The 26,337-nt window shown below is 30.9% G+C and overlaps 1 protein-coding gene across 1 annotated transcript in view; it reads right to left on the bottom strand.

The window, feature by feature from the left end:
- Window positions 1–1,703: 1,703 nt before the first annotated feature.
- Window positions 1,704–26,337, bottom strand: part of LOC143243251 (RNA polymerase II-associated factor 1 homolog) — a 30,764-nt gene continuing 6,130 nt past the window's right edge. The window contains exons 3-7 of the mRNA XM_076487099.1: window positions 18,783–18,849; window positions 18,365–18,466; window positions 15,492–15,597; window positions 9,473–9,541; window positions 1,704–1,900 (exon numbers count right to left, since the gene is read on the bottom strand). Coding sequence (XP_076343214.1) covers window positions 1,871–1,900; window positions 9,473–9,541; window positions 15,492–15,597; window positions 18,365–18,466; window positions 18,783–18,849 — 374 coding nt within the window. The 3' untranslated portion in view covers window positions 1,704–1,870. The remainder of the gene's footprint in view (window positions 1,901–9,472; window positions 9,542–15,491; window positions 15,598–18,364; window positions 18,467–18,782; window positions 18,850–26,337) is intronic.

Raw genomic sequence — 26,337 nt, 5'->3', positions numbered from 1 at the left:
TGTAATACTATAACAAGCACAGACTAATTATGAATACATTGTAATACTATAACAAGCACAGAATAATTATGAATCACATTGTAATACTATAACAAGCACAGACTAATTATCAATACATTGTAACACTATAACAAGCACAGAATAATTATGAACACATTGTAATACTATAACAAGCACAGAATAATTATGAATACATTGTAATACTATAACAAGCACAGAATAATTATGAATACATTGTAATACTATAACAAGCACAGAATAATTATGAATACATTGTAATACTATAACAAGCACAGAATAATTATGAATACATTGTAATACTATAACAAGCACAGAATAATTATGAACACATTGTAATACTATAACAAGCACAGAATAATTATGAACACATTGTAATACTATAACAAGCACAGAATAATTATGAACACATTTGTAATACTATAACAAGCACAGAATAATTATGAACACATTGTAATACTATAACAAGCACAGAATAATTATGAACACATTGTAATACTATAACAAGCACAGAATAATTATGAATACATTGTAACACTATAACAAGCACAGAATAATTATGAATACATTGTAACACTATAACAAGCACAGAATAATTATGAATACATTGTAATACTATAACAAGCACAGAATAATTATTAGGTCAGTTCTTGGGATTGAGCCTGTCGTGAGAAAGTTAAACAATGAAGAATCAATCAAAGTTTTTCATGTTAGTCACACACATTCTTTAACGTTTTAGGTTTGAAACATTATTTTTTTGGACCATTTGGTTCTGGACAAGTTATTAGAGCTCTCACTAACTTATACCTTATTGTACTTTTCAGTCTTGTGTCCTTTCTGAGATATTTTATAAAGTGATATAACAGTAATTTTGAAACTGTTTTTCTACATTTCCTTCTAGTGTAGAACAGGAGGGTGTTTGTTTGATCTCTCTTTACAGTTAGCTATAATTGTGGTAGGGAACCAGTTCGTTAACACCGTGGTGGAAGTGGGTGTTCTGTAAGTTTTTTAGTTAAAATAGATATTTATTGTACTAATTTCATGTAAGAACATTTTCTATGACAGTTGGCTCATTCTGAGACTTAAGAACTGTGCTGTAGTTTTTTTTTAAAGTGATTTTGATATTTTCAAGATTCATAGTTTATTAATGTTCAGTCAAACATGTAGCAAGTCATGTTTCGTCTGATGAGATGTAATTTGGCATTAGCACTCCCAAGTAAATACAGTACTAACTCTACTGTTAGTAAACTTAATACAGTTTTACTACTGTTACCTTGTACGTTAAAACACAATTATTTACTTTAACTGATAGTAAAAGACTTAGGTCATCGAAAGACTTTCCAAACAGTTTCATGTTGTGCTTTACCAAACCTCTGTCATGTCTCTAATATTGATTGCTGGGTGACGAATTAGTGAAAAAAATTACCATAAATTATCATTAAAAAAAAAAAAAGCGACACATCCAACGTTTGTTTTGCTTGTTACACTTTGTGTATTTCCTTCTATAACATTTTTTTTTCAATAATACTGTGAGATTCCTAATCTCAAAATCAATTTTAAAGTTTTAAAGATCCATTTTATACAGACTAGTTAAATCCAGTTTCTGGAGTCCTCCTCAATAAGTTATCGTGTATTTTAACTGTATCTAGTTACCTCAAACTTACCACTGCATTTTACTTCTTATCATCATGAATATGATAGTACCTTTGGATATCTTTGCATATGTTCACTAGTATAAATCCAACTTTTTACAATGCTCGGGCATGGCCACGTGGTTAAGGCACTTGACTCGTAATCCAAGGGTCTTGGGCTCAAATCCCCGTCACACCAAACATGCTCGCCCTTTCAGCCATTATAATGCGGTAGTCAATCCCATTATTCGCTGATAAAAGAGTAGCCCAAGGTGGTGATTACTATCTTTCTTCTGTCTAGTCTTACACTATTAAATTAGGGACACATAACCCTCGTGTAGCTTTGTGCGAAATTTCATAATGATAAGGTAAGATCCTACTCACATGAATCCAAAATTTAAATTTCAAGCATAACATCTTTAAAATATATGCATAAATTCTCACCAAATTTTTATTTTTGTAATTTTAAGTTTTAAAACATGGATTATATATATTATGATCTATGATTAATTTACAGATTCTATGAATAAGGAAACCTGTCAAAAAGCATAATGAAAATTATAATCTGTTGAAGTGTGTTCTGACTTTACTGGATAAAAGTCATTTTAATCATTTTTACAACTTCATTAACAATATATTTATAAAAAAACTAATGCTTCTATTATTAAAACCTATATAAAATAAGTTACAACAAAATAACAATTATTCATAACATCTTTCCTGAAATAGTAAGTTCAGGTTTTTATATTATTTTAAAGAAACATTAATATTGCACATTGATGTCATTTCAAAATTTTATTGTAATCACCCCTTTCAAGACAACAACTCTGAGTTCTATCTTAAAATCTTAAAACATATTATTTTACCTACATAGTAGTTGGATCATTTGTTAAGCCTTAATATGCTGTGCTCATAGATTATTAATTGAAAAATAACTTGTATGAAGTTTTAACATACTATAAAACACTTAGCCTTTCTTTACCATGTTTACATTCTACAATCTATGATATCAAAACTTCATCAAAGGTCAGTAGACTTAAAATATGTCGTATACTTGTGGTTTCCATTTACATGTTATCTCAGTAAAATATGCTATATAGATCATAAAATTACTGTGAAAGTAGCCAATAGAAATTTCAAATCATCATTGTCTAATTCAATGGATAATATTATATTTGAATTAAATTAAGAGTTTACACAGTACACAATTTTATACTATTTTAATCATCAAGTGTTAGAATAAAACTGTGATCAATAGCTAGAAATACAAAGTCTAGTTTGTGGATTCAGTTATTTAGATTACAGTAGTTGAATAAAGGAGAACAGCAAGAGAAATCCATTCACTTTATAAAGTAACAAATAATGCAAACAAAGCACTAGCAATGTAAAATGTTAGAAATAATTGAAAAGTAAAATTAAAGTCAAGTTTTGTTTTACAATTAAAATGGTAAACACTGATTGCAGAGATGCCAACCATTACGATTTGAGCGTAACCATTATGACTATACGTTCATCCAGACAAATATTACGACTTGTTGCAACTCCCAAATTATTATATATTATATAGGCCTATACAATAAAGTGATAAATTGTTCCCCCAGGGCTTGAAAGGGGTGAAAAGGAAATTTCTAGTGAGATACAGATAAATTTTGATAATAAATAAAAGACATAGTCCAAATGGCTACTTGCAATAATCATGTTTGTGCTTGAAATAATAAAAAATATTTGTATCTCTGACCTCTACCAATAGTTTGAGTGTGGTGCTTCTCCATACTGGGTACATGGGGGAATCTATAGTTACGTCATCAGTGCTTGTCAGCCACTCAGTGCTCGTGTAGATGGGTATTTCTATTGGCATAGAAACACCAATGTGATCGTTCACAAGATAAAAAAAAAAAAAAGAGGCCTCGCTCACCAGATTGTCTTGTTTCTGGCAAATCTAAAAGGACTAAAACTGTGAATCAAAAATTTAGAAAAAGAGTATAGTGCAAAATTTTCGGTCATTGCATCAAAAGTCAGTGACAGTTATGTGTTTTGTACAGTTTGTCATATCGATTTTTTTGTGGTGCATACAAAATTAGCATCTCACCATAAAAAGGCTGAGGTGAAGACAAAAACGATGCAGATAACGACATTTATGAGTAAAAATTCAGAATATGAAACCATAAATGCAGAAGTGATGTTCATGTAATTCGTCATTGCTCATAATTTACCCATAGCTGTAGCCGATCATGCAGGACATCTATTCAGAAAAATGTTCCCAGACTGATATAGCAAAAAAAATATGGTTGTGCTAGAACTAAAACTACAGCCATTGTACAAATGTTTGGTTGTGAAGATGACAAAATGATTTCAAGCATACTTACTAACAGTGTTTACAGTTTAGCCACAGATGGATCCACAGATATGGATGACTCAAAACTGTATCCAGTGGCTGTACGATATCTTGACCCTTTACTTGGAAAAATTGTTTGTTCTCTTTTGACAATGGTGGAATGGAAAAAGCTTCAACGGGAAAGAATATTTAAGCTTTTGGACCATGAACTGACAAAGAGGAAAATTCCATGGGAAATCTGTCTTAGTTTTTCTTCAGACAATGGCTGGTATAGGTAAAGGTGTGATGGGACACATCTCAAGATGACAGCCCAGCATTTACTTCATGGGCTGTGCCTGTCACCTCATGAATATTGCTGCCCAGAAAGCTTCCAGAAAACTGCCCTGCCTAGTTTCTGATATACTGATATATATCTACTATTTTCTGGACAAAAGTGCTAGCAGAAAACAACATTTCAAAGAGTTTCAAGGATTGTATGACAAAGAAACAAAAAAAACTCTACAACTTGTTAACACAAGATGGCTATCACTTGGGATGTGCCTCAACAGAATATTGGACATGTGGAAGCCATTGAAGAAGTATTTTTCACTGTGAAAAGGAAAAACTAGATTCAAAAGGAGCTAGGCATGCAGCTCAGTCAGGTAGCAAGACTAACAGTCAGGATATCCTCTCAGCCACACAGAGACACAGTCAAGACACACACAGGGACACAGTCAAGACACCCTCTCGGCCACACAGGGACACAGTCAAGACACCCTCTCGGCCACACAGGGACACAGTCAAGATATCTTCTCAGCCACACAGGGACACAAGACAACAGTCTCCAAAAACAGACAAAGAAACATTTGATATCACTCAATATATGTTTAGGCAGTCTGACCTTGAACTAAAGAAGAGACAATCAATGAAAAAGAGAAGAAAACAAAAGCTAGCAAGGAAGTAACCACAGACAGACACAGTCAAGATATCTGCAGAGACAAAGTTAGATAAGTTTGACAGTCTTTGAACAAGAAGAGACAATGAAAGAAAACAAAAGCTAGCAAGGAAGTAACCAAGAAAAGTTATGTGCAGAGCAAGTTAGATAAGTTGACAGTTTTTGAACAACAAAATGAACTTGTTATTTTGTCTTTACTTCAGTCGGCAATTCCTTTATTTGAGAAAGCCAATTTGATATTGCAAAGAGAAGAACCTTGCATACACATTATGCATAGAACTCTGATTACACAAGTTAAAAATATACTTGTCAGATACATCAAGCCAGTGAAGGCAACATCACTGAACTTGATTACAACAATGAATCCTTATACAAATCTGATGAGGCAGTTTCTATTGGAAATGCTGCCAAGGAATACATTGTTAAATATGAAAAGGACCTGGACCTGATCAGCTTCTACACCAGTGTCAATAAATACTATATTGCAGCTACAAATTACATGATGAAACATTTCCCTCTAAATGATGAACTTCTGATTCATGCAGAGGTTGCTGATCCAAAACTGAAAGTAAGCAAAGATTTCTCTTCTCTACACTTCTTCACAGACAGGTATTCTGTCCTTGCAAATACACATGAGCACAACACTATTGACAAGTTGGAAGGGCAATATTTGAACTATTAAATTGATATTTTCTCAGAAACTGTCCTTCAGTTGAATGTTGACAAGTTTTGGGTTCAGCTGTCTACAGTTAAGGATGGAAATGGTAACCAGAAGTATGACTTTCTGTGTAGGGTTATGCTTGGAATTCTTACAATCTTCCATTCTAATGCTGACAGTAAAAGGATATTTAGTTTAGTGACTAAAAACAAAAGCAAGTTCAGACCAAACTTGAGCACCTCAGTTTTGAGCAGTATTATAATGCACAAGATGTGTATGCAGTCAAATGGACAATGTTGTTGTAACTCCCAACCATCCAGAGACATTCTCATGAAAGCAAAGGCTGCAACAGCTGCAAAACTATTACAATAAGCATCATAAACATGATATAAACTAGTCCTTACACAAAGGCTTTTTCTGCTTACTGTTTGTGCATGTTCAGTGTTGTTTTACCAGTACATTTGTTACTCTGAACTAAATAAAAAACATAATTTCAAAATATTTTTTTAAAATTTATTTATTAAATACACAAAACACAGTTATAAATGAGCAATCTATAGCAGTAATAAATAATAAGTTATAATAATAATATAATAATAAACAGCTTAGAGACATTGGTCAGGCCTAGTAGCCACAAATGATAAAGGACTCTGTCTACAATCATTATGCTCAGTCATTTGAAATAGTTGGCATCTTTGTGATTGTACTTTAATGTGAGAATGCTTTCTAATGATTTACATTTGAAATTGTGACTGTTGAAATTACATGGAAGCAAAAAAAGTTACTAATTTGTTCATAAGTAAAGATTTAAAACAGGATTTGTGGCATTAAACTTTGAATAAAGAGTGATAAAAAGAAAAGACTGTAAAAATAAAAATTAACCAATATGCACAACAATTCTTAGGCAAGATTTGCCTATTGTCATCTGACTGAATAGTGGGGTTTGAAAACCAACATTTCAGTACATCAGCAACCCCAAAATGCAAGACATTTCTGTTGCAACAGAATGTAAAATGCAAGCCCTTAGATTAACAATATGTCATATTACCAAAATGATCCCAAGCTCAGATAAAATTAACACCCCAGTGTAACCCTTTATAATCTAGTGGGTAGTATAATGCCACCTTTGGCCTTGGATTGTGAGAGTCAATAAGTAATAAAAGTCACAGTAACTAAAATACAGAAACTTCAAACACACCTTGCTCACTTTGAGATATTTTAAATTATAATTTTGATTTTTTAGTTAAATGATGATTTGTAATACAATAAAAATAACTATATAACTATTTAGTATGTAGCTATGCACACGGGTGTAGATTTTTTTATACCCGATGGGGGATGATTTTTGCAACCACTTATGTGGACTGTTAAATTTGCAAATTGGTAATCTGTGATTACGTGAACCTGAAAGCTGTAAACATGCAGTTACAGAGTAATCTTGTTGCCACGATACTTGCATGTATACTTAGGTCTACTGTCTGATACTTATGAACTATCGTTTAGATCGAAAAGCTTAGAAGCATGCCTATATTGAAGATGTACATTTCAGCTACTGAAAATGCCTACATCTAGGCCTAATTATGTAATTCGATTGGTAAGAACACGAGAATCACAAGAACAAACACACAATTTGTAGGTGTGTGATGCAATAAAACAATTCAACAGACCAAACTGAAGGGGGGGGATGATTGTATGCACTATACCCCCTACCTAAAATGAAGGGGGGATGTATACCCTCCATCCCCCCAGGATCTACACCCCTGGCTATGCATGACCTGCAACTGTTGACCTGAAAGCCAATTTTTGTACATATACTATAGCATGCCTAGTGACATCATGCTCTAGGCTATTTTGTTGAAATATTTAGATGTTTGTAGTTAACCACAGAGCTACATTATGGAATATCTGTGCTGTGCCCACAATGAGTACTGAAACCCAGTTTTTAGAATTTCACATTTGCAGATATAAGATTGAGTCACTGGGAGGCATTGTTGAAAGAACTGCTGCAGTGAATAAAACTGTCTAAAACATTAAAACCACTTTAAATACAGTATTCACTTCACTATTTTAAAATGTGAAAGTTATCTATGTCCTCTTTTTACAACTTTATGTACATGTTTAAAGTAGACCTCATAATATTTATCTTTGTTCAAAGCCAAATTTTATGATACCCGTATTTACAATGGCCTTGAAATATACAACAGTTATTTTAATGGGAAAAAAAACGCCCATGACAGTTACTTTTATGATGAGTCATGGGTCAAAGGACGTCACATATATATATATAAAACCTAAAAAAAACAACTTTGTTTAACATCTTCCACATTCAAAATTTTAAAAAGCTTAGCGACCTATGTCCAGCAGCAACCAATTTCAAGTCTTAGCGACAACAGACAATTGTATGCTTTATTTCTTGACTTATTGTTTTATATTTCAATAAACATAAGTTTAATAATTTATTCCTAAATAGTAATAATTTATATACATATATAATGTACAATAATTGAAATGTGACTGTATATTACAAAATACTACTCCACTAAAACACAGCCAAGACAGAGAAGACTAAAGGTCAATTTTATATTATTGAATACATATCATGAGTACACTTGCACCTCATCAATGCAATTTATGTAATGTTAGCTGGGCATGACTGGAAGGATCAACATAATATAAAATATTAAATATATAGCATTATGAGACTTAATCAACTTAAACTAAACATTTGTATTTTTGTGTTATACTATGTAATCATTCCAGCATGAAAACAAAAATAATTTATATTTCCTATTTTTTTTATGATGGTTATGATGTTGGTCAGTTCATAGACCCCACAAATGGTATAGAAAAAAACATGAAATGTCAAATCTTACTAAAAAACAAACATTTGAAATGTATTTAGGAGGTTCTAGAGATTAAGCAAATAATATCCAAGATATTTACAACGAAGAATAGTTTTCTTAACTATAACACAAAACCCCTTTGTACTTGGACTAGTAACAAAACAATTTTCACAAACAAATATTTAGTAAAAAATATTTAATTAGAAATCTGATTTTCTGTGTACAAAAACTTATAATCTTTACCTAAAGTTTACCAAATTTTGTGAAGACACGTGCTGTATCAAAAGTTATAGTGCAAACACTTAACATGTGCAAATATGTAGACTAACTCATGTATATTATATTGAGTCTGTAGTGAGAGTTAATAAAATAAATAAATAAACAATGAAGGAAACTGTTAAGTTACTACTTTTTTCATGGCATACAAATAATAAATTTTCAATAACTTATAAGACAAAACCCTGCTTAACTTTGAGATGTCTCAAAATGTATTTAGAAATTTGAAAATTGCAAAAGAAAACATGGGAATAGTTGCCTTTTTAGAGTTTTGACATGATCAAATTCTCTGCTTTCAAATTATATGAACTAAGATAGCCTTAAATAAATATAAAATTACTAGATTTTTGGCTTAAAGTCTTTTACTAACAAAGTGCACTTGCATAGGTGTGAAATTTAATACGTACCACCAACAATAAAATTATAATGGGAAAAAAATTAGGGCTAACAGTTTCTATTCTTTTTTAAGTACTTCATCTGAAACAAATGTTAATAAAACTTAAAACAAACAAATAATTAAAATATCAGAATATCATTTACAGTTTTATTTTGGAGGTAATTTGAGGCTCTAAATCACAATTTTTGAAATGTTGATGTTGAGATTTTGCACACTAATTTTAGGCATTGGGTATGAAGGGTTAAATAAGGGTAAGTTTCCATTCTTGTGGCTAAGATCATTATTATTTTATAAATACTTCCTATTGGTTTAGGTAATACAATTATTAATAATAATAGGGATAACTTACACTCTTGAATAAAGCTATTATTGATACTAACCTCAAAGTCAGGAAATAGAGGCAATACTTCCAGTGGATAGACTCCAGGTTTACTGCAATGTTTCTCAATCTAACAAAAAAAAATATATATATATATATATATTGCCACTGTTTGTATAGATCGTATATGCTGCATAAAATTCTATTTACTCTGAACTGTAAAACAATTTTCTATTGTATAAGTAAATGGCTTGATTCAGTGTGCTGTTTTCAAGACATACACTACAAATCAGCATTATATGATGTCCAAGTCTTATTTTTCTATTTACCCATCCCCAGAAATCAATCAAAATGGTTTATTTTAGTGGCAAGTAAAAAATATTACATGATAAACTAGATTTACTTTTCTTCTTGGTAAATTTTATAATTTTAAATATGCAAAAAAAAGTACATATTTGTGTACTGGTTGTTAAAACTGAGTCACTGAACCATCTGGTTGCTCAAAATTATGTTTTCCACTAATTAGCAAGAGACTGTGTTGAAGTAACAAAACTGACTCCTTAATATAGTAACTGATAAAACTGTACATACCAATCTCTTTTATTCATCTCCAGTAAAGAACTATCTACATCTATTTTCTATAAAGTTGACCATACAACTCTAACAAGGAGTTTAAACTCTCTTGTAATACCTTAATGCAGGTGTAGCTTGAAAAATTAGTTCCATACATTGGCACAACTAATGGCTTTCAGTTTTGCATCAGAGTATCTCCTACCTCAGAATTCTGGGGACCAGTAGTTATATCACAGTTTCAAAACCACTACTCTATAGTATGCACTACCTGCATTTGTAATTGGTCATATAATGGTATGGGAACCAAGACTACGTTCTTCAATGTTTAATAGTTACCCTTCTTATTGTTGCATGACAAGTAACACTCAAGTTAGATCACAATCTTTGGAAAGCTCCTGCCAGAGCTCTTTTAATGTGAAGTACAACCACAAGGAAATCATCATAAAGTATATGGTTGTTGTCACTGCTGCTGCAATGTATTTCAGAATCTGGATTTTCACTATTTCGGTAGACAATCCATCTGCTTTACCTAGTGAAAATGTACAAGGTTGTCCTCATACAGCATTGTAATTCTAAATGTGGATATCTCTAACACATTATTGAAATTCATAAGCCATTTAAATGATATATGGTTCATTTGAATGGTAAACTTTATACCATACAATCAGTGATACTATGGTTTGACAAATACAAGATGACAGTAGTTAATTCTTTGTATACACAGGATAACATGTTATACTCCATCCTGACAATGCTGCTATGATTAACTAGAATATTTGTTAACAATGAAATCCCATTAGATTGACTGAACAGTTTGGATAGTCAACCTAAAATTTACTTCAGCTGGAGAAATTGCACAATATTCTCTCACAAGATGGAGCTGTTCTTTACTGTTATGATCCATAAACATTCCAATGCCCCCCCTCAAAATGTGACTGAGAAATTCAAAGAGTACATATAAGCACATACTATTCTGATATGTACTTCAAGCATGCTTTCTTTACCTATTGAAAACCATTGATTGTATACTGTAGTCTACAAAAAACACTAAAATGTTATCCATATAAATGAGACATTTATCCAACTCTAATCCTCTCTGTCAAACTCTCAAAATGGCAAGTACATTATGCAACCCAAATGGTACAACAAAAAGTTTATAAAAAACTTTTTAATCTGGGAGCAGTTTTACATCTGCTCTTGTTTCACTAGCAAGTTCCTGGAAGCAAGGTGTAATGCATTAGACAAGTGGACATCTTCCAGTATGTACATGAATACCCTATTTTTGACCAGACACACACTAAAGATTTAACCACATACACTTCCTTTCAGTACTAGATACACACATACTGTTTACACTTACTTAGATACATCTATTGACTATGTAGCGCATGTTACTGATATTGGATTCAGTTGGCTATAAGATCCGACATACATGTTGGAAAATTTATTCAATATTTACTATGTTCTTGTTACTACAACGAGCCCAAATTATCTGTACAATTCTCAAATAGTGATGTCAGATGTTTAGGTACCCATGGATCTGTCCTTGGTCACAATGCATCTGAAGCAACACTAGCAACAGTTTATTCTAGTCATTTCCATTGCATTCAATGAGCTGATAATTATTTTAGCAGCAAAATGAATAGCCATTTCCCTGTAATTACAGATTAGTACTGACACAAAGCAAGCCTTTGGTGTTGTGAACAAATGCAGCTTTATTTATGGACAAAACAATGTGTTTCACATATTGGTTCCACTACCACATCAAACACCAACTACACACTAAACTGGCTTTTTAAAAGAATCTGAAATACTACTTATAGATTGAGAAGTAATAGTGCTCCTTTCTGAAGATATTTATGCTAACATGTTGGCACTGGATTGTTTCATTAAAAGGCCAAAGCTTATTTCACAGGTCATGCCGATTTTAATTTCCACAACAAGTCTAAACCTTAGATACCAGTGCCTAATTTTAGATTAGAGACAACCATATTCATCTCTTAGAGTAGTGGTTTTACTTGAAGTACCTGATACAAAGAAGAAACAACTAGAGTTCTGGAGGATCCTACACCAACCAAAAATTTTCACTTTCTACCAGTGTAATTTTATCATCATATAATAAATGCCATTCAGTCCTTTATGAAACAAACTGATCACCATATCTTGGAATTGAACGGACTCCTATACTCCCCAACTCAATACCCAAACTCCAACATGGACATCATTAATTTATGTTGTGGCTTTATATGACTTCCTGTGACTGTTGTGGGATTTTATAGAATTGCATGTTCTCCTCTCTTACCTTACACAATTTTACAAATAATTCCTCTCAAAATGTGCATTTAGTTTACTGTCAAAGCATGGACTTCATCCCTCTTGTTCAAAAAGTCACCTAGAGATGTGGAGAAGAAACACTTCATGCTGCTATGAAAAACTAATCATAGAGGCTCTGAAAAGACCAGAGTTAAAATTCAGATGGTATTGGTGGAAGGAAAGTCTGTTTGAGTTCAAGCATTTTGAGATACTGGCATTTCTAATGGTTAATTTGACTGAAGGAATATTAGCAAAGCTACTAATGGATACTTTTTCCTCAAGCATGGCATCCCATGGTTTTATCTGATGGACTCTTGATGAAATGGTCCATGAGTACACCCTTGAGATGTAAAGCTCATATAGTGGATCTCTTTGGTGCTTGGCATAGTCATGACTGATCCACAGACAGCTGTGATCTCTGAAAATTATTCTGGTTGAATTCGTACCACTGAAACTACTGATGTAGGCTTCTTCCTTACATGTGAAAAGCTTGATATAACTACTGCAAATCTAGTTGACACAGAAATGGTAATTAGTGCAAGTAAAGCTATATGAATATCCCCATACAGTAAAGGAGGGTGACCCTTAAAAAGCTTATAGAAAATGATATCACTGACACTTGCAGCTTCCATTGTGAAACATGTAATCCAGTTAGGAAGTGCAAGTCATTTATAAAAAACAGTCAACTTTCTTGAAGTTTTGCTTTTGAGTTCTGAACTTGGTTTGAATGATGGTTCATTTCTTTATGAAGCCAAAATGTTGGGACAACTCAGATAAAATTCCCACAGTTAGTCATTAGGCTACTCATCTTCTAAATGTCTAGTTTGATCAATAGCTGGACTGTTTAGGCACAGCACAAAGCATTTCTGATTTGTTCATTCAAATGGTGACCTTCTTGAAATGTTTACCCTTTCTATACTGAAAAAATATAACTGATATCCTTGTCCTTCACTTTTTACAATGAAATATTTACTTAAATTGCATGAGAACAGTATAAAGTTCTAAGTAACATATAAAGATTCTGCATGCAACAAACCATATAATTTGTTATTAAAATTTTGTTTCAAAATAAAAGTTCTGAGACATTTTTTAAAAACAAAAAAATACTTCCCATTTACTTCAATTTTCAAATTCTTTAATTGTTGTTTTGAAAGTTCCAATTTATAAAGTAGCAAACAAAAGATTTTTTTAAAAAATAAGTATAGTGTAGTGTAGAGATGGCAGTGCTAGAAAGTACAGAAACAAGGTACGGTTGAATACAAAAAAAACATACAAAACTTCCTACACAAGTAGCTATGAGTTAATATTACAACCCTCCCTTGTTTGTGTATTTTCTAGCATTGCCATCTGTACATCATACTTAATTTTTGTAATTTCAGTTTTACTTTTCCAATTTAAAGCAAAGATAAAATATACATTTTTATATAATAAATACTTTACAAAATGTTTTATAAGAATGTAGAATACTTAAGCAAAAGATATTACAATGAAATCTTCTTGAAATTTCAAAGCTGCAAATTCAAATATATCACATATAAAAACAAGATATTCAAGAAAGATAAATTTCACCCACTTTTTTTGTTATTTATTGACAGATATTACAGAAGTCATTTTATAGGATATTAACCAGTTACTCCTATTTAAAATCAGTTTTTAACATATGATGCTCAAAGATCCTTGAAAAAAAGCACCAGTTATAAAATGTTGAGTAAAAAATATATTTTACTAAACTTGTTTCTCATCATTCTGAAATATGGTCTCCATCCTTCAGTCAGCACTGATAACTTCAAAAATGAACAACTAACATTTTAGTTGCAGAAGCTATACAACCTATAGAAAGTAATTCTGAAATTCCAAAGTATTTCCCCTAGAAGTTTGTTTTTGTTGGGTTTTTTTTTTGTAATGCAATTTAACAACAGGTACATCAAAGCAGTTCACAAAACCTCATTGAGTTAAAGTATATTAAAGTATTGTAAATATCTTGAGAAAATATGAATAAATGTAGACAAACAGTTAGAAAATGACCTTTAGGATGTATTATGTCCTGAGAGAGGATGCCTCCCACAGTGCAAGTGTCCAATGGACAGTGGAACACATGCCAAAGACTTGTGTATCATCCACCATCTTGAAAACATGAGAATTCTGATCAAGGATAAAATTCTGCTGGTAATGAGAACCAGATATTTTTTAAGGTGTACTATTACTGGGATTTACATCAGATGTGTGTGCATTCTATTGTTCTAACAGAAAGCTCAGAACTGTCAGAAAGCAAACAACTGTTTAAAAGAGCAACCAATAAATAACCTTAAATCTCAGCAACAAGATCATGAAAAGTTATTTGGCAGATTTGATGCCAAACATTAACAAATTAATCACTGCCCTATAGGGTAGAGGACTGTATATTTTATATAGGCTGTCTAATACTTTCACTTAGTCAGTGCCACAAAAAAAGCAAATGGAACAGTTAAAGACAAAACTGTCATTAGGTAATTTCAATATTATGAAATGTTTTAATTTCTTGTACTGATTAAATCTTGCTTTTTTTTAATATTTTTTTATCACATTTGAATTCATTGTATTCAAACAATTCACAGAAATAAACTTATTATTTATTAAAAACTGTATTTGTTAAATATAAGCTGAATTTGACCACGAATATTGTTAGTAAAAATTACAAATAGTGATGTCATTTAGAAAGGTGAGATTCAAGGTCATCAATAGATCTTTGTTAAATTTTCTGATTTTTCTTGTGACTTATAGCTAAGAGTAATGACTACTGCAATTAGTAAAGTATCAAAAGAAGTATGTAAATGAATGTTAATCAATTGGACAGATGTAGAGTACATATTGAAAAATATTAAATAAGGTATTTTAATGTTATCTCAAAACAACATCTCACAAAATTTTGAAAACTTCCCAACCTGTAAAAACCATAAAAATAAGATATAAAAATTATACCACATTATTTAAGCAGAAATGAGATATAATTTAGTAAGTTTGTGCTAGGTTCTTTGCATTTTATCAAGTACTCTCATTGAGACAGGACAAAAAATCAGGTGATATTAACAACATACAGAAAAGTAGAAGGATAAATACATTTACTGTTATGTGCTTGTTGACTATTTTCACACACACATACATATATATATATTAATGTATTAGGAGAGTTACTAAAATGTTATTATACTACTTACAGGTGTCTGGGCATCTTCAAAAGTTTTATTAATAGCATTAATTTGACTTTCTCTGTCCATATAAAGGTTTTCTTCTTTGAACAATTTCTTGACATTGTATCCAACTCTGCAGAAAGGTAGGTGAAATAAACAATAATTGAAATACAAATGTAAAGTGTGAGTCTAATGAGTGTATTGTATGACTGATCAGTAACTACAGTTAAACCTATGTTTAGAGATATTATAGAATAAGAAAACTCTTCAAGAATGTAGTTTTTTTTAAATCACAGTAAAATTTAATTTAATAGCTATTTTCACAAATGTTAAAAGACTAAATATTAAGAAAAAACAGTAAAGTAGCATATACTAAAAGTATAATTAAGTAAAAACTGCAAGACAGGTATCTCAAAACTCTGATAATACCTATTTAAATTTAACTAATAATCAATATGTTTGGAAAAACATACTTCAAAAGAAAAAGAATATACTTGAATTTCAAGAATATGCTTTTCTAATGGTTACATTAAGATGGTAAACTGTGTAAAACATTTCAGTTCAATTTCAAATACAAGAAATAGTCTAAGTCCTATGTACTGTATAACCACTTTCAAAAATTATACTGTCTGACAACTAAGAACATTTGAAGTTGAATATTTTTAGACTACATAAGGCAAGAACATAAAGTGAGCATAACAGATCAGAGAAATACCAACCAATTAAATCACTGTTTATATATACCTATGTGTCTCATTCAGAGCTACTTACAATGAAGACTTTTCAGTGTATTTGCTGATCAGATTCAAGAATATTATCAGAAATTGAAAACATGTCAAAAGGCATGTACAGGACATACAAATTTTCTTGGTTGAAATTTACAAGTTTGCTCATTAACCAATTCAATACATAATCCTTAACATGTGGGTGCACATATTTTCAGCTTGCAGCTCTTGTTAGACATATATGCTTGAACAATACATGTATATGCTAACTGTTATGACCTAAATGTTAGCCCTATTCAACATTTTAAGCTGCTATACTTTCATTACATTTTTTTAAAGTTTATGAATGATTAATCAGATGATAAATGTTAAAACTGCTATAAGATAAAATTTGGCAGACTTTTAGTAATGTAATGCAATCATGTTACCGTATCCAATAATATAAAATTGGCCCATTCTTGGTTGTGTTTCAGTGGACTAATATTTTGTATTATACAGTAACATTTAAACTATTAAACACACACACACACACATTATTACTATTTAGAGACAAGTTTTGAAACTTTTCTTAAAATATAGAACAATAACTAAAGAAGTAAAGCAAACAATTATCTCTTCCAGTTATGACCTTTGAACTTGGTCGCTGCTGGTCATAGATTGCTAAGTTTTTTTAAAATTTCTAATGTGGATGATACCAAACAAAATATTTGTAAGGTTTTATATAAACAGTTGAATAACCAACAAATCATAAATAACTATACTGATGCAATGCCAGTCAACAGCCAAAAGAGAAGACCCAGGTAAGTAATATATTTCTTGTTTTTCATGAGTACTCTTTAACTATTATTATAAAAGTAACTAAAACGTATAAAAATTAGAAACTTATTAGATCAGGCAAGATTAGGTAAGATAATGAAGCAAAAACATAAAAATTCTACACAGGGTATGCTAGCAGGCAGCTCATGCATTAAATAATTTGATACCAGTATAATGGGAGCTGTTTGTTAATGGAATAATTTAAAACTTATTTGACAGAATTATCAGTAAGACATGATTCAAATATCAATAAAACAGTAAAACATATAAATTGGTGTATACAGTTATTAATTTTAAGATATTTAGGATAAACAAATACAGTTTCCTGTTACAACCTGCAGTCACTCAAGAAAGAAAAAAAGTAATTTAGATTTATTTCCTGATTTTTATTGTGGTTATGAGGTTGGTCAAATTGATTAACCCAGTTTAAAGCTAGGGTAGAGAAATTAACAGCTAAAATATAATGATTTCCTTTAAAAAAAAATCATACCTATTTATGAGATTTCACAAATTATGCAAACCAAATATGACAATTCTAGGATGCATAAAAGTATTTTTAACACTAACATAAAACTCACTTTGAACTCAGAGCAGTCAACACTGACTACACATGTTCCTGGAGAAATTTATTTTAAAAGTACTTAATTAAAAACTCCAACTTTTATCTCCAAAAGACTCGTAAAATGTACTAATAGTACATGAAATTTAATGAATATATGCTTACATTATCAAAAGTTATTGCATCACTAATCTCTTGGTTACTTTAATGCTCAGAAGTTAAGTGCAGTACACCTAGCCCATATCAAAAGCTAAGTAGTTAAAACAGATTGAGGACTAGCTTAGAAAATAGTAATGTAAAACATTTAGTACAGCTGTCTAAAGAAGGAAAATATCTGTTACCTTACACATTTGTTTAATGAATCCAGTGAAAAAGATCAGAGAAAAATGGAACACTGTGTTAATGTTACCACAGCTCAAAGTTTTATAAAACATAATGAAACATAATACATATACCTAACTGGTATGTAAATAAGCTTTAGCTTTTTAAATAAGAACTGACTGTTGTAGAAGAAACTTAAGTTGGAAAGTTGTAATTATACATGCATTCTGATGTACAGAATAATGATCTTGAAGTAACAGAACTTGCTTTTGTATTTAATAATAATACCAGAAGCTAATACTTTTAAAATGCCAAAAAAAGTAAAGACATTAATTTCATTACACATGGAAAAGCAACAGTCAAAGTTACAAATAATATAAATGTATATAAACAGAATACCAAAAGCATTATATTACACCCTAATTTTTCTTACGCACAAGTAAATATACTCCATTTTCAGGACTCGTGTATACACTTACTTTGTTTCAGTTTTGTCATTAGAAACTCCATATCTGTTGAACTCTGTAGAAATGTACTCAGTTTTCTTCAGCCAAGGTACAGCTTTGTTGTGATGTCGTGATCTAGGCACACAATAAATTATCTTAATACCTTTGACTAAATTCTTTCAGAAAATGAACAGTAAGGTTATACTTCAATAATCATTCAGTTTTATCTTTTTACTTAACTTCAGAAAACAAAAATTTCAACTTTTGTCAAGTATTACTAAAACAACAAAAATTCATATATTACTTGTAGTAATGAAGAAAATCAGAAAATATGCAACTGATGGTATCACATGCAAATATGTTGTTATCACATTACTTTTTTTTACATGATATACCAATGAACCTATATAACAAAGATACTTAAACCAGTTTGTCGATGAACAAAACAAACCCTTTGGAATCTTGTGGTCCAAGGTTGTCTTCTTCAAGAAGCTTTTCATCTTCAAGGTCTAATGATGCTGAAAAAAATAATAAAGTTATGGTTATCACTACTGAAAATAAAAATCATGATGGCTTTTCACCAGTATTTTCTAGACACGTTATACAAATTCAAAATTGAGATATTAATAAGGTGAAAAAAGAGCTTCTTGTACCATTTCACACATTTACAAAGGCAACCATTTTATCCAATTTGCATGTCACTTTTTTCAACTAGCCTCATTTTGATAGTATAATCTAAAACCACACCAGGTTTAGTTATTGGTTGTTTAGTTTTGTAATCATCCTTTCCACTGTATTTCATTTCACCTTCATGTAAGCAAAGTAACAAGACATTTGTCTTTCCATTGAATTGCTAAAATATTTCCTTTCTTCTTAATATCTCCCTTTTTCAGAGGCATGTCTTACTTTCAAAGAGAATGTTGCATAATTCCAGACTTGTGTAATAATTATCAATATATATGACCTTTCCATAATATAATCAATCATTTGCATTTGGTTTTTTGTTATTTCAAAGCGCAAATATCTAAGAATCTTCATGAATCAATCTCAAGTAATGTATTTTGGAAAACCCAGAGTTCCTACAAGAGGTCATTCTTCCAATAATCAACCAACACGTGCTTTTTTAAATGAGAAATAAGCATCGACAAAGCAAAAAAAAAGTGTAAATTTCCTCAATACTTTGTATCTTTCCATTTCTTACTTCATGAATTAGAGGGAGTGTTACTTTAACTTTCTTCAGAATTCAAGGATCTCAAACTCATAATATGTGTTTCTCACAAAATATGACTCATTATACTTTGATCAAATATAGCAGTAAAAAAAATTCATATTCTTTAGATTCATCCATGAGACTAAATTTATCTGCGAGTCCAGCATTTATACCATCAAAAGAATGAATAAATGGATCCAGATCATGACAATTTACCCATTGGGAACCAATGGATTTTGATTCACTATTTAAATTGTATTTAAAACTTTAAATTATTATATTTGATGTTGATGAAAATTTTTTCTTCTTCATTTGAATAGTTACACTATGAAACACAAATTTTGTTCCTGGATAGTTTGTATTATTTCTTAATTGCTTATGTTGTAAAAGTATAAAATTCGAGTTTGATTATGTTGAGATCACTTTGACTTAGAACATAGTGGCGAGCACTAGTGCCATGCAAGGTAGGTGCACTTATTAGACAAAGAATATGTTGGAAAGGAATCCAGCTTTCATCTTTATGTGACCTTGCAGGCCATGAGAACAGTTCGTTTCTTGATTTCTTCATAAATGACACCGACACATCGGAATGTTCATTGGATATATCTTTTATGTTTCCCATATACCATTCATGATCGTATAAGCATGCCACATATTTCCTGGATGATAATTGTCATTGCTATCATCAGACCCTATTTGAGCTGCTGCAGCATCACTTTCACTGCTACTACCAACAGTTACAACTGTGTACACATCATCATCTGATAACCTTCTCATATAGAATTTGTTGGTAGAATAAAGCTATGATGTGACTTAATACCTGCCACAGTTTTGTGTTTTTCATAGTGCTCAAGTAGATCAAACTTTACACAATTCTGCAGGACTGATTCCTGATTGTCAAGAAAGAACTGAATGCCCTGAATGTGGTTCTTTGCCCAATGGTGCATATCAGAGACACTTAAAATTTGATAATTTATTATTTTACACAACATTGAACTTTTTGAATATCATGTTCAGAGATGTAAGAATATATGGTAAAGGCTGATTACAATATTTCAATGGTATTCATAAATTATTTCAAAATTGTATGGATATATCTGCACCCAGTAACACACCTGAACTGAAGTTTGTTTTTTTTCAAGTAAACAACGTATGGTCACAGGATACTTTAAAAAATTATAACTCAAAAGTAGGTTGCACACCATCCTGATTGTTTTTGTAGATCATATTCAGGGATGTAAGAATATATGGTAAAAATCTGAAAAGGTTGAATAACTGGTGACATGGTCAAACTGTGGCCAGAAGTAGGGCTATTTTTAGTTAAATCGTAAAAAGTTGCATGCAACTACATTCTTTTACAGGAGATCTAACATACTTTTAACTACAACAATTGCTGATTTATCAACTGATATGTCATAGGAAATTTGTAAACAAAATTCAGCTTTGTATCATATTATGTCTTAAGAGCTATGACTTCTTAAATAAACCAATGTTTTTTATGTACAGATGAAAGCTGCATTCCTTTCCAACATATTCTTTGTCTGATGAGTGCACCTAAATTGCATGGCAGTAGTACTCGCCACTATGTTCTAAGTCAAAGTGATCTCAATATAACCAAACTCAAATTTTAGAAATTTATTCAAGCTGTCTGAACAAATCAGTGTTTATTTGATGTTGTTAAGGCTAATTTATCGCCAAAGCAGTTTTTGAAACATTTCATTGTCATGATTATTGCAGTTTGGTATGACTATAATCTTTCTCAGTTATCCTCTGTTGTAGCACTGTCCTTTTTTGTGTTTGATTTATCTTTGCATTTATTATATTATGAATCTTAAACTCAGCCATATCTACGTAACTGTAATGCATACACAATATATTTGCATTGTCATGTGATGTAACTAGTTATGCCAGTAAACTTGTTCAGAAACGAATCAATTCTTTCTTGTTTCATACAACTTCATTATTTAACAATGTGAAAGGCTGGTTACAATATTTCAGTGGGATTCATAATATTCTGACAGGTATTTTTCAAAATTGTATGGATATATTTGCACCCAGTAACACACCACTACTGAATTGTTTTTCAATAAAAAACTTATGGTCAGAGGATATTTAAAAAAATTATAACTCAAAAGTAGGTTGAACACCATCCTGATTTTTTTTGTACATCATATTCAGAGATGTAAGAATATATGGTAAAAATCTGAAAAGGCTGAATAACTGGTGACATGGTCAAACTGTGACCAGAAATAGGACTGTTTTTAGCTACATCATAAAAAGTTGCATGCAACTACATTCTTTTACAGGAGATCTAATAGACTTTTAACTACAACAATTGCTGATTTATCAACTGATATGTCATAGGAAATTTGAAAACAAAATTCAGCTTTGTATCATATTAAGTCTTAGGGCTATGGCTTCTTAAATAAACCAATTTTTTTATAATTTTGGGTTTTCAGGTGATGGTACAGCCTCACTATGCAAATTCTCAGAGAGATAAACTTGGTTTGAGACCATTTTTGAATTCTGTGAGATTAATTCAGTCAGTGTAGCAAATTTCAGCCTCCTACCACCATTACTCTTGCAGCTTTAAGCAGCCAAAGTTGCCCGAAAATGAATTCACCAAAAATAAAAAATTAAATTTTACAGTGCTGTAAATCAGAAACTATTAGAGATACTGATCTAATCTTTGGCAATATTTCATTATATGGGTAAATGAGCACATGTGAAATTTTTCAAGGAATTCTGTGGGGTCACCTGCAGCCCCCTGGATGATTTGACATGGAAAGACCCGACAGTTAACTGATCCTCATCTGAATAACATGAAGTAAAAGCAAGCTGTTGGAAATGCTTAACAACATCTTCCAAAGACACAACAAGTTGAGAAAATAAGTTAGCAAAGTAAGAGGCCATATGTCCAGGCTCTAAGGTAGAAAATGTAGAACAAAGCCAGCCACTTCCTGCACAATAACAGTAATGCTGCATATAATAAAATAACTTAAACAGGAAACTAGTTTTGCATTATATTATTTACAAGCCCAATACCAGATTGACTGCATTAACTTCATTTAACCCCCATCCTTCTGTTAACAAACATTAAAAATGTTAAAATTAATTCAGTAAAGACAAAGTTAATACTTATTTGAGATTTAACATGAAATATTAAGGCATATCATAACACAAACAAGAAACTAATTTTCTAGTATATGATTTGCAACAGCAATATAAGAAGAACTGACAGCTATTGTTTTGAAATTAAAACAAATTAAAGAAATTCACATTATAAAAATATTCAGCCTAGATCTTATTTATATACATACATATATTTTTGTTCTTTTAACTGTGAAAGAGATCTTAAGACAGACTTTACAGTGAGTTTTAGCACTCAATTGTTAATTTTATGGGGCTATGAGTATATGTTAGATATTTTAATGAGTGTCTTCCATAATAATTTTGAAATATTAACACCTGATTCAAAACATCAACAACTAATAAAACTACTGTTAATATTGCAGTTAATATAACACAATTTAACAACCATGTATACACATAAAACAAAAGAAAAAAATATAAACCTTTCTGGGTAACAAATTTTTAATACTTAAAATAAATATGAACCAAGATATCATTCAGTTTACTACATGTCATTAAATTATAACAGTTTCATGGAATTTTGTCTTTCACTTGTAATGCTGGTCAAGGATAAATACAAAGGAACAAAGCTAAACATTTTTATCCTTAAATATACATCATACATATGACATGCTTAGTTGTGTTTCATTCAACCATAGCAAACATGGATTTGTATAAAATTTAAGAAGAATAAGTTTTATCAGAATGATTAGATTTTTATTTCAAAATATAGCTTAGGGTTTGTATTTAATTGTAAGGTCTATGTTTGTAAAACAATATTCGTAGTTTAGCATTAAAACACAGTTGTCAGGGCTAATAAAACCAAGGCTAGCACACTCTCTATTACTGTAGAAAACAAGGTTCTTTTGAGTGTCAAACATTTTGTTTTTTATACTCAAATAAATATAACTGCAATAATTTCAATGCAAAAACAAGTAATTATGAAAATATTTAATATTTCCTTAAATGTTGTTGTTTCTTTATGCTAAGCTACAGAAATAAGCACAATAAATAGTGTAGAATAGTTTTTACAAATAACATTATAACTAAGTGTAAGCTTGTTATGAGTGTTATAAATAAACTGATTTGAACTCTGTTATAGAAAAGTATAATATATTGATGTCAAATTAAGTAAATGAGGCCTTTTGACTTTCAAGAACGAAATTAATGCCACATCATAATTAGATAACTATCATAAGTGTATTTGTATATATCATCTTGCATATTTAAATTTGTAGTAATTTTGGTTAAATATGTTTTATTTTGGGGTCATTTGCATCAATAGTCATCAGATTTATGAGTGACAACAGGCAATCTCTGAAATTTTGACAAAAGACTGCTATAAGCTTGCATTTGATGTCAGATGGTAGATCTATTATAGTTTTATATTTATCATATCATGATACATGAGCCACAGTAAGATAAATACATTGCAACACACACAATCTGTACTACACCTCTAATTAAATAAGGTAAAACAAATATTTTTCAAACAACATACACAACCATTTTAACAAAAGAACATTTGTGATAAATAATAAGTCATTTACTTGAATTTAACACAGTTCAACCATTCCATCCAAAGATAAAAGACTTCAAAAATGTTAAATTTACAACACTAAAGATGATACTAACAATTCCTTTTACAGGTTTTCTCTACACTTTCTGCAAGTTGACCTTCTCATAATGTCAGCATATGTGCAAAGACACATTGATTCCACTCCACTCCTACGTCACTGACATGTATTTTCATCAGCTGAAACAAATTTTTATTTTTGGGAAGGTTTGCTCAACTATTTTCTACACTGCCAAAAACCTAAAATATTTCCACAATACTAAACTAAAGAGCATCAAATGCCTTCAAATTTGAGGTACTAGAATTTCATTTTAACGTTAGCATTTTCGAATTTGCTTACACAAACTGAAATTATATTGGTGACACATAATTTTTTCATTCAAAGGAATATTTTGACTGTAAGTGTTCTGATAAGGTATGCTTAAGCAGCTTAAATTATCCTTGTTCTTTCTTTACATTCAGAAGGGGACATAAATCAGGTATATCTTTATACAAATGTTTTCACTTCTCACTAGCTTCAAGACTTTCACCTAAGCACATATTTATACATGACATTGCTGCATACTAATAAGTACATGAAAATCCTCCACTATATAAAGTGTGACTCATTAATAGCACAGCTCACTCCCTCTGTCTTCAACCATCATTATAAGAGCAAGAAATGATGCACTAAAGGAAGTGTGAATCAATGTTGAAACAGTGAAGGGATTACAAAAGCAAAATTTACTTATATAAATAAATCCCCTTCAGGAAGCACTCAAAATGAACCAATAGCATGAGGCATTGTATACATTGGAATAGTACACAGACATACTTGTGGAAGACCACACCTTGCTGGTATCAAGATACACTCTCTGTTTATAAAGAGTTGCTAGAAAGAGTGTAAATAAGCACAGTCCAGAATCTGAACTGGCTCACAGAAGTGCTACATATATAGTGTGGCTAGGAATGTCACACTGTACATGGTTGATAAACTCCACTAAAAAACACAGCATTGGGAATGTGTTATACAGGCCACAGTAAAAAGAGTCCTCATGGTCTTTACTTGAAAATCAATGAGGCAGAATGAAAATCCATCAAAGTGCAAATTAATGTTACACTTTACACTAGATATACCCATTGCCTATTGGGATATACCCTGTGCACTCTACATGCAACTATCATATTTTGGAACAAAACCTTTTATTTTATGAAGACTTATAGGTAAACAGCTATTGGAGATTAAAATTTAAAATATATTTTACAATATTCATAACTGTATTATGTATCACTTTATAAAATGTTACATCACATTTATATACATTATTATATACCTAATAAGAGAGTGTACTAATTCTCAGTTGATAACACTTAACCATACCTGCTTTATATCCTTTCTGTCGCATTTACTTTAGGATATTCAGAAGTGAATGTAAATAAAGATTAAGAATTGTTTAAGCTGCTTAAGCATACCATATCAGAAGACTTACAGTCTCAATATTCTTTTGAAGTAATTAAAAAGGTTTGGATGTGTGCATATATATATATATATAGATCTTCATTTTAGACAGAACTATTTCCAAAATAACATCACTCTTGCAGGAAAGGATGGATATTGCCACACTGTCTTTAACTGACTCTGATCTCCAGGCCCTGTGAAGGAAAAGATGTTTCTCTCTTTAGATTCTGGAAAAATTAAGCTTCAGTGAAAGCGTCATCCACACATTGTTTCTTTACAGACAAAGGAAAACCATGAAGAAGAATGAAAACTTGTAACATAGTCAGTGTAATCCATTAAGACAACACAGTAGCAAAAAAGTTCAATAAAAATGAAATGATGTTCACAAAATTTGTTGTGAACAAAGATGAGAACAGTTATGTCTGATCAATTCCTCGTAAACTTAAACTTTTGAAAGTGTCTACCAATTTTCAACTTAGAATTAAAATTTAAAAGAATTACTCAAAATTCCCAATGAATTTGTTTTCTGTAAATTTATGTACATCATTTACAAACATCTCCTTTGAAAAACTAATTTTTCCAAATTTATTTCCAATACCAGTGCTTCAAAATCATATACTTTTCTCTTATACTCCTAGCATTACAACAGT

The sequence above is a fragment of the Tachypleus tridentatus genome, unplaced genomic scaffold, assembly GCF_004210375.1.
Source record: "Tachypleus tridentatus isolate NWPU-2018 unplaced genomic scaffold, ASM421037v1 Hic_cluster_2, whole genome shotgun sequence".
Taxonomy (NCBI): domain Eukaryota; kingdom Metazoa; phylum Arthropoda; class Merostomata; order Xiphosura; family Limulidae; genus Tachypleus; species Tachypleus tridentatus.
Note: the sequence above shows the minus strand (reverse complement) of the source record. Positions and strands in the feature narration are given on the sequence as shown.